General features: G+C 26.0%; 8 protein-coding genes across 8 annotated transcripts in view, besides 9 other annotated features; 5 read left to right on the top strand and 3 right to left on the bottom strand.

The window, feature by feature from the left end:
• Positions 1-124: 124 nt before the first annotated feature.
• Positions 125-171: a sequence feature (AT_rich).
• Positions 172-202: 31 nt separating this feature from the next.
• On the top strand, positions 203-2,002 carry EDI_112550 (uncharacterized protein; the record flags this gene model as incomplete). Its single annotated transcript, XM_001733712.1, has 1 exon — positions 203-2,002. One exon carries the CDS (start codon positions 203-205, stop codon positions 2,000-2,002), a length of 1,800 nt encoding a protein of 599 aa, XP_001733764.1.
• Positions 307-334: a sequence feature (AT_rich).
• A 413-nt stretch (positions 2,003-2,415) lies between the features above and the next one.
• On the top strand, positions 2,416-3,393 carry EDI_112560 (protein ASC1, putative; the record flags this gene model as incomplete). Its single annotated transcript, XM_001733713.1, has 1 exon — positions 2,416-3,393. One exon carries the CDS (start codon positions 2,416-2,418, stop codon positions 3,391-3,393), a length of 978 nt encoding a protein of 325 aa, XP_001733765.1.
• Positions 3,394-3,560: 167 nt separating this feature from the next.
• Positions 3,561-3,583: a sequence feature (AT_rich).
• A 227-nt stretch (positions 3,584-3,810) lies between these two features.
• EDI_112570 (NAD-dependent deacetylase sirtuin-2, putative) lies at positions 3,811-5,005 on the bottom strand (the record flags this gene model as incomplete). The annotated part of the gene is made up of 2 exons (XM_001733714.1): positions 3,811-4,874; positions 4,918-5,005. The coding sequence occupies 2 exons, from the start codon at positions 5,003-5,005 to the stop codon at positions 3,811-3,813; spliced, it is 1,152 nt and encodes a 383-aa protein (XP_001733766.1).
• Positions 5,006-5,152: 147 nt separating this feature from the next.
• Positions 5,153-5,561, top strand: EDI_112580 (snrnp sm protein, putative; the record flags this gene model as incomplete). The annotated part of the gene is made up of 3 exons (XM_001733715.1): positions 5,153-5,186; positions 5,245-5,381; positions 5,433-5,561. The coding sequence occupies 3 exons, from the start codon at positions 5,153-5,155 to the stop codon at positions 5,559-5,561; spliced, it is 300 nt and encodes a 99-aa protein (XP_001733767.1).
• Positions 5,217-5,271: a sequence feature (AT_rich).
• Positions 5,329-5,349: a sequence feature (AT_rich).
• A 40-nt stretch (positions 5,562-5,601) lies between the features above and the next one.
• Positions 5,602-6,687, bottom strand: EDI_112590 (uncharacterized protein; the record flags this gene model as incomplete). The annotated part of the gene is made up of 1 exon (XM_001733716.1): positions 5,602-6,687. The coding sequence occupies one exon, from the start codon at positions 6,685-6,687 to the stop codon at positions 5,602-5,604; it is 1,086 nt and encodes a 361-aa protein (XP_001733768.1).
• Positions 6,331-6,399: a sequence feature (AT_rich).
• A 30-nt stretch (positions 6,688-6,717) lies between the features above and the next one.
• Positions 6,718-6,782: a sequence feature (AT_rich).
• Positions 6,783-6,787: 5 nt separating this feature from the next.
• Positions 6,788-10,105, bottom strand: EDI_112600 (uncharacterized protein; the record flags this gene model as incomplete). Its single annotated transcript, XM_001733717.1, has 1 exon — positions 6,788-10,105. The coding sequence occupies one exon, from the start codon at positions 10,103-10,105 to the stop codon at positions 6,788-6,790; it is 3,318 nt and encodes a 1,105-aa protein (XP_001733769.1).
• Positions 10,106-10,213: 108 nt separating this feature from the next.
• On the top strand, positions 10,214-12,414 carry EDI_112610 (uncharacterized protein; the record flags this gene model as incomplete). Its single annotated transcript, XM_001733718.1, has 2 exons — positions 10,214-10,541; positions 10,661-12,414. 2 exons carry the CDS (start codon positions 10,214-10,216, stop codon positions 12,412-12,414), a joined length of 2,082 nt encoding a protein of 693 aa, XP_001733770.1.
• Positions 11,082-11,109: a sequence feature (AT_rich).
• A 356-nt stretch (positions 12,415-12,770) lies between the features above and the next one.
• Positions 12,771-12,815: a sequence feature (AT_rich).
• A 45-nt stretch (positions 12,816-12,860) lies between these two features.
• The window catches only part of EDI_112620 (uncharacterized protein), a gene marked incomplete at both ends in the record, with an annotated part of 747 nt that continues 140 nt past the window's right edge, over positions 12,861-13,467 (top strand). Inside the window, one exon of the mRNA XM_001733719.1 lies at positions 12,861-13,451. Within this exon, the coding sequence (XP_001733771.1) occupies positions 12,861-13,451 (591 nt within the window). The remainder of the gene's footprint in view (positions 13,452-13,467) is intronic.

Genomic DNA, 13,467 nt, shown 5'->3' on the forward strand with positions numbered 1-13,467 from the left:
TAATGCAGAACGATCTGCTCAAGACTCTCCAACATTTAGAGCTAAAAGATTAGCTATTCGACAAAATCAATTAGAGGCTATTATGAATTCTGTTGTGCCAAAAAATATTTTCATTCTTTCTTTCTTAAAATAGAAATTATTTTTAAAAATATTTAAAAAAAAATTTTAAAAGAACTAAAAAAAGGGAAAAAAATTTAGTTGAATGGCTACAAATTGTATTACTGCTTATAAACAATTCATTTCTGATTATCAAAGTGATACCACTTTTCAATCAACAAAAAAAGTTCCAAAGAATGTTAGTAAATCAATTATTAATTTAATAAAACAAATTAAAGAATCTAATACTACTCTTCAAGAAGTTATGTATGCCCATGCAATGAAAGAAGGATTTGTTATGTCAAATAGTATTGGGGATAGAATTGCAGAAGCAAGTTTATTAGCATATAATACTGAAGAAGATAAAGAAAAGAAAGAAATGATTCAAATTGTTAAAGAACATTTTAATATAAATATTGATGATCCAGAAAATACTGCTATTGGAAATTACGCATGTGATAAGTTGGTCAAAGTACTTAAATTTCATTGTAATCAAATTGGAGTCCGTGCTTCTATAATTGATGTTAATATTAATCATGAAAATAGAAGAAAAAATACGTCATATTTCACAAAAGATTGTTCATTTGATGCATGGAAAATTTTAAGAAGAGGAACAATTGTATTATATAAAATGCCTGCAGGAGAATATCAATTTGCACGTGTTGCAAAAGATTGTCGTCTTGTAAATGAAATTATGGATGTCCCTCTTTATATTTCTGCTGATAAAACAAAACAAATAGGAATTTGTTGGAAAGAGTTGTTAATAGTCCCTTCTGAAGTTGTTGATCCAAGTTCATTTGGAGGATCACTAAGTGCTATATGTAAAGATTGTGCAGAAGTAATGATGATTAAAATTATGAATGAGATGAATGACTTTGTTATGAACAAACTTAATACTGATTTCAAGATTGATGTTAGTATTCTTTGTAAAAAAGATAATTTAACTAGAAGAAGTGTAAAAAAAATTAAAAGTGTTCAAGAACAATTAAAAGGTCTTGGTGAAAATCCACTATCTGACTTTTATGAAGAAGTTACTGAAACGTTAAGAGTTAAATTAAGTTCAATGGTTGATCTTGTTAGAAGAGGAGTAGTTCCTACTTATGTAGTTTTCCAAAATAGACCAAAGAGAGATATTATTATGGGAGTTGCATATCTAGAATGGGCTCGAAATAAATATTCTCAAATTCTTAAGAATACTGATAAATTAATAAAAGTTCTTTCTAAAGAAAAAGAATTAATTCTTAACGGTTCATTACCTAATGAAATGAAAGAATGGCAACAACAAACTTTATCTGAAAAATCTTTAGAATTATTATGTGAATATGGTTTTGATGATTCTATTGTATTAAATAACTCTACTAATATAGAAGGAGTATTATATAATAAGTTTATTCTTGACCAATTATTAAGTAATTTAAATGAACCATCAATTGATAAAGAAATACAAAGTCTTATTACTGAAATGACTGATAAATTATTAAATTATTTTGCTAAGTTAAGAAGTACTGCTGTTTCTTTTTCAAAACTTGGAGATAAAGGAAAAAGTGATGAACAAGTTATAGAAATTTTAAGTACTTATATTACTTCAAATAAAGAAGACCTTATTGATTCTTCTCTTCAAATTATTGTTGAAGAAATGAAACGTGTTCTTGATTTAATTAAATCATCAGATAAACAATATAATAATAGAGATGGGAAAAAAGGTATTTATGATCTTTTTGTCGATATTCTTAAAAACCTTTCTCAACAATATTCAGATTGTATCGAACAAAATAAAGAAGCAATAGAAAGATTTAATGAAGAACCATATATTGAAAAGAAACAAAACATTGATCAAGGTTTAAGTCTCGCACCTCATGTTCAAATGCAAAGATGGTTGAGCAAGAAACAAGTCAAACAAAATTAATTTAAGTTTTTTTTCTGATTCGTTATCTTTTTATTAGGATTGATTCGAAAGTCTTCTTTTTATTTCTAAATCTATTTATAGAGTTCTTCTCCGTTGCCTATTGAAACAAATAGTATCTATCTTACATTTTAACTACCTTTTTACCTTTAACAAACTTCTAGATTTCAGTAGAATGTCTTCTCAATTTTTTTACTTACTAAAATAGTAAAGTATAATTTGGAATTATCATTTGAAAGAAGAAAAAATATGTTTTACCTGGTTCAGTAGCAGAATTCATTTTATACCCATTTTTTTTATTGCCTGTCTTAAACTTAATTTTAGGAGAAAGTGACTGTTAGAAATTATTTTTGAAAAGATTCTGACAATATAAACATATAAACTACCAAATTCATTCATTAATTGTAGAAATGAAAATGTCTGATATTTCATTTGGTTGGAGCAAACTTTCTAAACATGATCAGGTTAATATTCTTCAGATATTACTGATTCTTCCTTTTGTATTAATTTGTATCCCATCTTCTTTCAGTAGATCTAAACAATATGACACTTTCCCTTCTCCAATTAATTTATTATTCGCTATTCCTCAGTTTATTATTATTTATATTCTTCGAGTTATACTTGTTGAGAATATATTTCTTAAATTAGGAGAAAAAGTTGTTGTTCATAAACCACAATGGACAGAAGAAGTAAGACAAGTCAGAATTCAACGTTTCTCCGTTTGTTTCTTCAAAATGTTGTATTTCTTTATCACTGCCCCTCTTGGAGTTGGATTTTTTAGAAATGAAGATTGGTTCCCTGCTCAATTATTTGGTCAGGGTAAACAAGATTTAGAATATATGTGGGAAGATTTTCCATTCCAATTACCTACTTGGAGAATTACTTTCTTTTATTGTTGGGAATTAGGATATCATTTCCATTCACTTGTTTATCATATGCAAAGTGAAAAGAGAAATGACTACTTTGAAAATTTATTACATCATGTTGCTACAGTATTTCTTATTGTTTTTAGTTATTTGAATAACTGTGGAAGATGTGGGTGTCTTATTCTTATTCTTCATGATATAGTTGATGCAATTATGTATCTTGCTAAATCTGTTAATGATTTAAAAACTCAAATCCCTGCTTATATATCTTTTTCTCTCTTAGCAGTATCTTTCCCTAGATTTAGAATATACTTTTTAGGATGGTATTTGATTCCAGCTGCTGGTGGTTGTATCAAATATGTCCCTGATGATCTTCCAGGTGGATTCCTTGTGTATTGTTTGATTATGTCACTTCTCTGTATTCTTCTTTTACTTCATATATATTGGTTCACATTAATTCTTAAGATGGTATATAAAATAATTACAGAACGAGGAAGAATTGCAGACCCTCATACTATTGGTAACTAAAAAAAAAATTAGTAAATATTTTGTATCCATTTATTTATTCTGTTTTAAAAAAAGAAAAGGAAGATAAACAATAAATAAGAAATTTTTAATGGATTTGATAATTTTGATAGAGATATATCAAAATATTTTTTTCAGTAAACAATTAAATTATGGTGTTTTGGCTAAACAATTTTTTTTTAAAATAAATATAGAATTTGATGATGAACTATATTCTCAAATCTAGTTTCAAACAGAATCAAAAAAAAAAATATAAAAAGTCTTTGGTTGTTGGTTTTGTCTAACAATAACAGAGAGTTAACTAGATATTTAGTTACTAGTCACAAGAATAGTTTATCCATTAAACAACAAAAAGAAAATACAAAGTATTGTGATTTTTAATAAAAAACCACAGAAAATATTCCTAAAATTAATTCAATTTTATGACAATTCCCACTCTAAATACTTTGCTAAGTCAGAAGCAATATCATCACACCCTCCTAACAATGCGACGTCCCTTCCTAGATTATCATAACACATCATTTTACCAACTTTTTCTCTATTAATACATACACGAGGACAATTAATAGAAACATGGTCAACTAAATTAGCAAAAGGATAAACAACAAGAGCAGTTCCAATGATGAGTAACATGTCACAATCATCAAATTTATTCTTTATGGATTCAAAAAATTCATCTGGTAAACTTTCATTAAAGAAAACGATATCAGGTTTAACTAATCCTCCACAACTACAACGAATGATTTCTCCTTTCTTAATAGACTCAATGAATACTGAAGTGTCAGGATACTTTTTATGGCAACTAAGACAATGAGATGTTCTAAAAGTACCATGACTACAAATAACTTTATCATTAGGTATACCAGCAACAGACTCAAGACCATCAATGTTCTGAGTATAAACCATTTTAAGAATTCCTTTATCATTTAGTAACTTTAAAAATCTATGACATTTTGTTGGAAAGTATTTGCCTTGTCCAGGAAACATATCTTTCATTACTTCATAGAATGGTGCAGGATTAGATGGAAAATAATTCATATCAAATACAGCTTCTGGATATGGAAGATTATATTTTTGTAAATTAAAATATAGTCCAGTTCCTGGTGATCTAAAATCAGGAATTCCTGCTGTTGTAGACATTCCAGCTCCAACTAACGCAATAATATTTTTTACATGGTTCTTTTGAATATATTTTGCAACTCCTTTTACATCATATGTTTCAAAAAGGGGTTGATAAAATTTAAAATTTGAAGTATGGTCTTCCAATGCTAATTGAAACAATACATTTAATGAGTTATTAATGACATAACTATTACATTCATAACACCAGAAATTCATACTTTGTACATTAAATACTACTGGATGTCCACGTTTTAATGAATGCTTTTGGGCATGTCCATTACAATATCTAGAACAACCAATATGTAAACAGTGTAAGCAGATCCATATTTCTTTTTCATTACATGAATTACAGGTATGTTTTCCTGTGATATGAGAATATCCTCATAAATTTAAAAAAAAACGAACTAAGAGATATTAAAAATGATTTTGGTGAATATGTAGCACTAATGAAATGACAACACTCTTTAGGTATCACTGAAAATTGCAATGACATTGAATCACAGATCTCAAAAAAAAAGGTTTAAATACCCTAAGTCTTCTTTCATTAAATAAGATATAAGATTGGTTTAATCTTATATAACATTTTAAGAATGTATAAATACCAAACTCATAAAAGTATCAAATACAATTGTATAAGCTAATGAATTTGTCGTATAGGAATGTCTCAAGAATAAGTTTTAATTCTCTTTTTATTAACCAATAACATTTTTTAATTTTATTTTTTTCAATTAGAAAAACAAAATATAAAACTAAATATTTCAATGCAAAAAACACAAATTGAAGAGCCAATTGATTTAATTAAATTATCACTTGATGATAATATATTTATAAAATTAAGAGGTGGAAGAAAATTAAAAGGAAAGTTAAGAGTTTGTTTTAAACAAACAATTTGTATATAATAAAATAATTTATCATTTTAGGCATTTGACCAACACCTTAATATTATCTTAACTGATGTTAATGAAACATATCAAGAAAAAACAAGAACTTTTCCAGTATTATATGTTCGTGGTGATTTAGTAGTCCTTATTTCTCCACAAAAGGAATAAAATGAATTTTTTTTCAAAATAACAAGGTTAGTCTTTTTTTTTAACTCAAATCAATCAATTCTCCATCTACAATTTCTGCATTAAATTCTTCAGGTGTTTTTGGGCGTGGAGATTCTTGGATTTCTTCTTGTTGTTTCATCATTTTTGAAACATCTTCAACATCGTCATTTTCAATTTTAAATATTGCTTCAGTTTCATCAATAAGTTTAATTGGTTCTATTTTTTTATTAATAGTATCATTAGAAGATTGAGTTAAGAATTGAACAGAATTATCTATTTCCAATTCTAGAGGTTTAATTTCTGTTAATGTTTTTGTTTTTTTTGTAAATTCTTCCAAATCTTTCTCAAAATTCATATCATCTAATTCTATTTTAAATATATTTGCTTCTTTGGCAATTACTGGATTAAGAGATTCAATTCCAATAATAATAGTATTTATTGTCTTTGATAATCTTTCATAAACTTGTTGAATTAATGAAAGAGCTGATGATATAACTGAAGGCATTTCATCTAAATAAATTGTTTTTCTACATTCATTTGCTTTTTTAACACTTTCAATATAATTTTCTTTTATGTGTTGTTGTTTTTCAACCAATAATTGTTTCTTCTGAACCATTTTATCTATTGGTTGAATATTATTAGATAATGCACTATTCAGTTCTTTAGTAATAATATCTAAATCTTGACATATCTTATTATATAAACTTTTTTGTTTTTCAACAATTTTAGTACAATTTTCGTAAATTTGAACTTTCTTTTCCATTTCAACTAAAATTTTTTTTTTTTCAGTTTCATAATTTTTTATAAAAATTTCTAAATCATTTTTTATACTAATTAAGCGTTCTGATGTTTCTTGATGAACATCACATATTAATGAACCTTGCGTATTAATTTCTTTAAATAAAGTTGCCATTCTAGAGTCCATTAAATCAATTGGATTTGTTGTATCAAATCTGCTAATTTTAAGAGGTGTTGTGGTTTGAGACTTTAATCGTTTGGCATAATTTGCTTCAATTTTCGATCTTGTTTCTAAAATAACCAAATAGTTTTTTGTTATTGAAGATAATATTTCTAGTTTATCTATAATAGCTTGTTGTTCAAACAAAATTGGTGTTATATCAGCCATATTTAAGGGTATTATTATTTTTAGTTCATCTTAATTATTCTTTTTCAATTAAAAAATATGAAATGAATAAAGAAAAATATAATTAAGTTTTATTTCAATTTCACTTCTTTAATGAATCACATTTATATGTTATATTCTCTCCATACATTACATTTTTAGGTAATTTCATTTGTCTTAATGATACACATGAGTCAAATGCATAATCTCCAATAATAATATGTTCAGCTAATGACTCAAACTCAATTAATCCAAAACAATCTTTAAAACAGAATGCACCAATCTTTGTTATTGATGATGGTAAACTTATTTTGTTAATACTTACTTCTCGGAAACAATTATCTCCAAGTTCTTGAACACTTTGTGGAATATCTTTTCCATAAACTATTCTATCATTTTCAGTATAAATAATATGGGAACACTGAATAAATCCAATTTCAAAATAATTTGCTTGAGTAAATGAAATTGGATAATTGTATTCATAAATTGGTTGTTCATTAATAACTAATCGAGTTAAATGACAACAACCCTCAAAACAATTTGTTTCAACTATTTGTAAGTTTGATGATAATGTAACAGAAGTTAACTTGCAACATGAACAAAATACACCACCAAATAAAGCAGTTACTGAATTTGGTATTTTAATTGATTCAAGAGATGAACAATACATAAAACATTCTTTGTCTATTACTTTCAATCCTTCATGTAATATAATTTTAGATAATTGACCAGACCGTTTGAAAGCATCAACTCCAAGTCTTGTAACAGTACTTGGTATTTCAATTTCTTTTAATGACAGTGTTTTAAAAATAGATAAATTATCAATATTATTAACTTCAGGTAACACAAGTTTAGTAAGAGAATAACATTTATAAAAAAGACATTGACTAATAGTTTTTAATTTAGAATTTTTTTCAAAAATAACTTCTTTGAGATTTTGACATTGATAGAATACAAAATAACCGATTTTAGTCACCGAAGATGGAATAGTAACTGAAGTTAATGAACAACATTGATAAAATGCACCTGACTTAATTTTTTCTAATTGACTTGATAATACAACTGAAGATAATTTTCTATTATTAAAGAAACAAAATTTTGGTATAGAGTTTAAAGAAGAACAATCAACATGTTCCAATTCATAACATGACTCAAATAATTCATTTCCAATTTCTTTAATACTTGAAGGAAAAATAAAGGATTTACTTATTCGACTTTCTCCAAAACATCCTATTCCAATTCTTGTAATGTGTGATGGTATAATTATTTGTGTATTTTCTTCTAGTCTTGCATCTAATCCAGTAATATTTGGTGTTAATGAAATATTATTTTTGTAATCCTTTGTTGTTAATGAAATATTTGTACAACAAACACCACATCGTTGTAAATAGTATGCTTCTTCAATAGATACAATTCCTGTAAAAGGACCATTAATTGTAATTGAAGTCAAAGACCTAACTTTCTTAAATATATATGATCCATATTTACATTTATTTGGTAAACTAATACTCAACAAATTAGTACATTTACTAAAACAATTTTCTCCTATAGATGTAACTGTAGATGGGATAACAATTTTTGTTGCTTTACATGAAACAAAACACATATCACTAAGTGAAATAAAACAAGGTGGTAGTACAATTTCTTTTAACAATGTATTAGTAAACATGTTTGGTCCTGCTTTTAGAGAAATTCTATCATGTACAAATCTATTAAATAATAATAAGTCATTGTTTGGAATGGTGTTCATAATAATACATTTTATTTTAATTCTAATACGTGAAAGAAGAATAAATTCATCATTAGAAACATCAAAAGGATAAAACCCTTCATTATCTAATTGAATATATATATTTTTAATTGAAACACATCCATTGAAACAATTAGGTGCAATTTGTGTTACACTAGAAGGAATTATTATTTCACTAAGACTTGTACACCTGTTGAATGCTTCACTTTTGATTTTTCTAACAGAAGGAGGAATATTTAATTTTTTTAATGAACTACAATTATCAAATGCACGTTCATAAATTTCAGTAACACTATATGGAATATCAATAGAAACTAACTTAGAACAATTAAAAAAACAACCTCGTTGAATTGTGTTAATAGAATACTTAGGTAATACTACCTTTTTCAAATTAATACAATTACTAAATGCAAATGGTGAAATTACAGTTACACTATTTGGAAAATAAATAGAAGTTAATTGGGAACAATCTGAGAAACATTCTTCATCTAAATGTATTATTGATGATGGAACCCAATAACTCTCTAATTTTGTATTCCCAGAGAAACATCGTTTTCCAAGAATTGATGGAGTTAATGGAATATTTAATTTGGTTGAGTCATTTGGTCCAGACACATTAATATTAACAGGACTAATTCCATGATTGAGTAATAGTGGTAATTCAGAAGTACTTATTTCAAAAGGATAATCACCATTAGGGTCTCTTGGGACATCAAACTCTGTAATTGCTGAACATCCTTTAAAAGAATTAATTGAAATATTTGCAACTCCATGTGGAATAATTAAATGAACTAAACTAGAACAATTTAAAAATGCACCACCTCCAATAAATTTTAATGAATTAGGAAGGTCAATTGTTCTTAATCCAGTACATGACTCAAATGCTGATGAACCTATTTCAATTAAATTTCCTAAATTTACAACTGTTGATAATCCAAAACAAAAAGAAAAACATTTTAATGGAATTCTATTAATATTTGAAGGTATCGTAATACTTTGTAATGATGTACAATAACAAAATGCTTGATTTCCAATTTCTGAAAGATTAGATGGAAGTTTTATTTTTTCTAAACGTTGACAAGCATAAAAACAGCCAGCACCAATCATAGTAACACTTTCTGGTAATACAATTTCTTTTAATGATTGACAATTTGCAAAAGAACAAAATGGAATTGATTTAATATTTGTAGATAATATAATTGTTTTTAATGAAATACATGATTTAAAACATGAACGTTGTAATTCAATAACAGTATTAGGAATTTGCATTAATTCTACTGTATCTGTTTCACTAAAACATTCTTTTCCTATTTTTTTTACTTCTACTGGTATTGAACTTCCAAATGTAATAAAGTCTTTTTTAGTATACATAACATTATCACAATGAATCCATTTTTTTTTATTTTCAAGATAACAATAATATGGAACATAATATTTAATTCTATATAATAAATGGTTCGAAGGTATTTTCTCTTCAAATGGATAATATAAAAACTGTGTTTCTATGTTTCTAAAGAAATTTAAATCATAAATAGGAATAGGATTATAACGAAATTTATCAATAGTATCTTTAAATTTTTTACAAACTAATACCACCTTCTTATAATCATCTTTTGTAATAAAGTATTTAGATACAATCATTAATGAATATCCATCTAACTTCTTGCTCATAAATATTTATTTTTCTAGTTTCTTGACAACACAAAATCTTTTTTTCTTAAAAAAACCCTTTTTCCTTTTCTATCATTCCTCAAAACTAAATCTCAAAATTATTTACTAATGACTCGATTGGAACTTGTTTATTTGATGAAAGTTGTTCTTCAATTTAATAGATTTGAAGACGTCCTAGAGTTTATTTTTATTAATAAGAAATGTGCTGACACAATTAAGGCATTAAAAGTAAATCCTCCTTTTAATGATGAACTTTCATTAAAAAAATTCTTTAAATTTTTTACACCTGAAACTATAGACAGTGTTTTTTTAATAACAGATATGTCAATTTATAATAAAGTAAAATGTATTAGAGATGTAGTTGTAGATGCTTTTTCTGGTATTAACATTCCAATTAAACAAATAATTCCACTTCTTTCAAAGATTGTTTCGATACGTCTAACTGGACCTTCAGTACATGAAGAAAAATATAAATCAATAACAGCCGATTTTTTAAAAAACATGCAACTAAATTTATTAACTTACAATGTATTTGTGGAGATTTAAAATTAATAGTTAATTTCTTTAAGAATTATTCATATAATGGAACAAATAAAAATACTAATTATCCAAAAAGAATTATTATTGACAATTATGAAGATCAACCATTAATTTTAAATAACTATACTGTTAAATTAATTCATAAACTAAAATCTTATTTACGTTTAAATGATGAAATTCAAGTTATAATACTTTCTTATTTACATCCTTCAAATCCTGAATTATTAAAATGTTTAAATGAGTTTGCTTATTATTATTTTGTTATAACTCCTCAACAATGTATTCAGAAAGAAGAAAATATTTGTTTATTTAGAGGAAAATTTATTTTAGAAGAAACAACAGATGGAAGTAGGTTTGAGCATATACTTCAAAAAGCTTGTGCTCAATCAATTCAATTTAGTCATATTCATTCAATAAAAACTCATTGGGATATTCCAAATTTTATTAAAATATTAAAAATTTATGAAATGGATTTAAGAGAAAATCAAAAAGAAAGTGATGAAAGCCAAGAAGAAGGTGGTAGTGATGAAGATGATTTACAAATAGAATATTTTTTAAAGACACCTTTTCTAGAAGAATTATCTCTTTGTGATTGTTCAAATGTTTTATATTATTTCAACACTTTTACTATTAAAAAAATTAAAATGATTCGTTGTTTTAATCTTTCTTTGAAAGATCATGACATTTCACCATTTCCTCATCTTAGTAAAATATCTATTTGTGGTTCAGAAAAATGTTTTGTTGAAATTACTAATAATGTAATGGATGCACTATCTATTGTAGGTTCTAATTATTGTGTTATCAAAGGTTCAATTGATTGTTGTCATAGAGTCAATATTAGTAATCTTTATAAATGTGTTGTTCCTTGTATTAATTTTTTCAAATCAAATATCCATATTGAAGGTTGTATTAAAACATTTTTTTCAAGTACGAAAATACTTGATGATATTACTATTTCTGAAGATAATGATGATGAACGTGATGAAAAAATTGATACTATTTCTGAAGATGATACAGAAAGAAACAATCCATTATCATCCAAAGGTATTAGTTATGAAGATTTGAATCGTTTAATGTTTAATACTTTTAATTATCCTTGTGGTGATGTCCAAAATTATTTGAAAGATTTACTTACTTTTTACAAACCAAGAAAATTTAATATCAAAACTGATAGAATTGAATTAATTGATAATTCTATTAAACGCTTAATACCAGTTTATGGTGAAAACTTCGACGCTTTAGTTTCTGATGGATTTGTAATACCTGAAGATAATAGAAAGATGAAAATTATAACACAAAATAAAGTTGTGGAATCTGATGCTCTGATTCATTACTTTGAAATTGAAGTCTATGGATATTGTCTCCTTTCTTTTGGATTATGTTATGACGAAAATTGCTTATTTGATTTTGATGAACAACACGTAGGATGGTTCGAAGGAAGTATTGGGTATCATTCAGATGATGGCTACATTTATAATGGTGATGGTAAGGGTAAACCATATGGACCAGCTTATGGAACAAAAAAAAATGGACACAACATTGTTGGTTGTGGATATAACACAATTAATAAATCAGTTTTCTTTACATATAATGGAGAAAAATTAAAATCTATAAAAATGGATGATTTAATTCCAATATCTGCTGTCATTGTTGTAGAAATGTTTAACAAAATTACAATCAATTATGGAGATACCCCATTTACATTTGATTTACTAGAAGAAATAAAACACGTTGACCCAGAGAATATATCAGATATTATTACTAATTGATGTTTCATACATTCTTATTTTTTTTGAGTATAATCTTTAAAATAACAAAAGATGAGCGATATCAGAAAAGCACATGACAACTATACTACACAAACAATTCTCAAAAGAATTCAAGAAGAAAGTGATCGTACTGGAGAAAGTTATGAAACAATCAAACAATCAACTGATAGAATTAAATCATCATTAAATACTCAAAATAATATTTCAGAAACACTTAACACTTCTAAAAGACAATTATTTTTTATGAAAATAACAGCAAATGCAGAGGATTTATTTTTTAAATCAGGTCTCTTATTTTATGTTTTAGTGATACTTTATATCATAGTTTCAAGAACTATTGTTTCATGGTTCTTTTCTAATTAATTTAACTTCTTTTAATTTTTTTTTCTTTTTTAATTATTCAAAACTCTTTCAAAACTAATTATTCAGTTATTTACTACTTCATTATGTCAAAACAAAATTACCAAGTCGTTCGTTACAAATATGAAAAAATAGTTTTTGAAGCTTTATTTAAACCTGGTTGTGCACTTAAAGTTCGTGAAGGTAAATTAGGAATTTCTAATGCAACATTTGCAGATGAAGTTTTTATTGCTCCACACAATAAAGGAAATATTGCCAAACCAGCTGAACTTTCAAAAGCATTTCCTGGTAAAAGTGGTGATGAAATATTGAAGACTATAGCTGAAAAAGGTGAAATTCAATTTTCTAGTGATGAAAGAAAACAACAAGTAGAAGATAAAAAGAAAAGAATTGTAGAATATATTCATAAATATTATGTTGATCCAGCTACTGACAAACCACATCCAATTATTAGAATTAATAATGCTTTAGATACTATGAAACTTGTTATTGACCCTGAAGCTCCAATGGAAAAAGAAATTAAAGAAATTGAAAAGAAACTAAATGACATTCTCCCTTCTAAACGATTAGAAGTAGAGGCTATAGTTACAGTTCCAAATGATTTTTGTAAACTTGCTGATGGTGCTATGAAGAAGTATGGAAGAATTACATCATCTTCAGCTAACGGAAATTCAAAAGTTTACAAAGTTTCAA

This window comes from Entamoeba dispar, genomic scaffold (genome assembly GCF_000209125.1).
Source record: "Entamoeba dispar SAW760 scf_1105229457779 genomic scaffold, whole genome shotgun sequence".
NCBI classification, from domain to species: Eukaryota; Evosea; order Mastigamoebida; family Endamoebidae; genus Entamoeba; species Entamoeba dispar.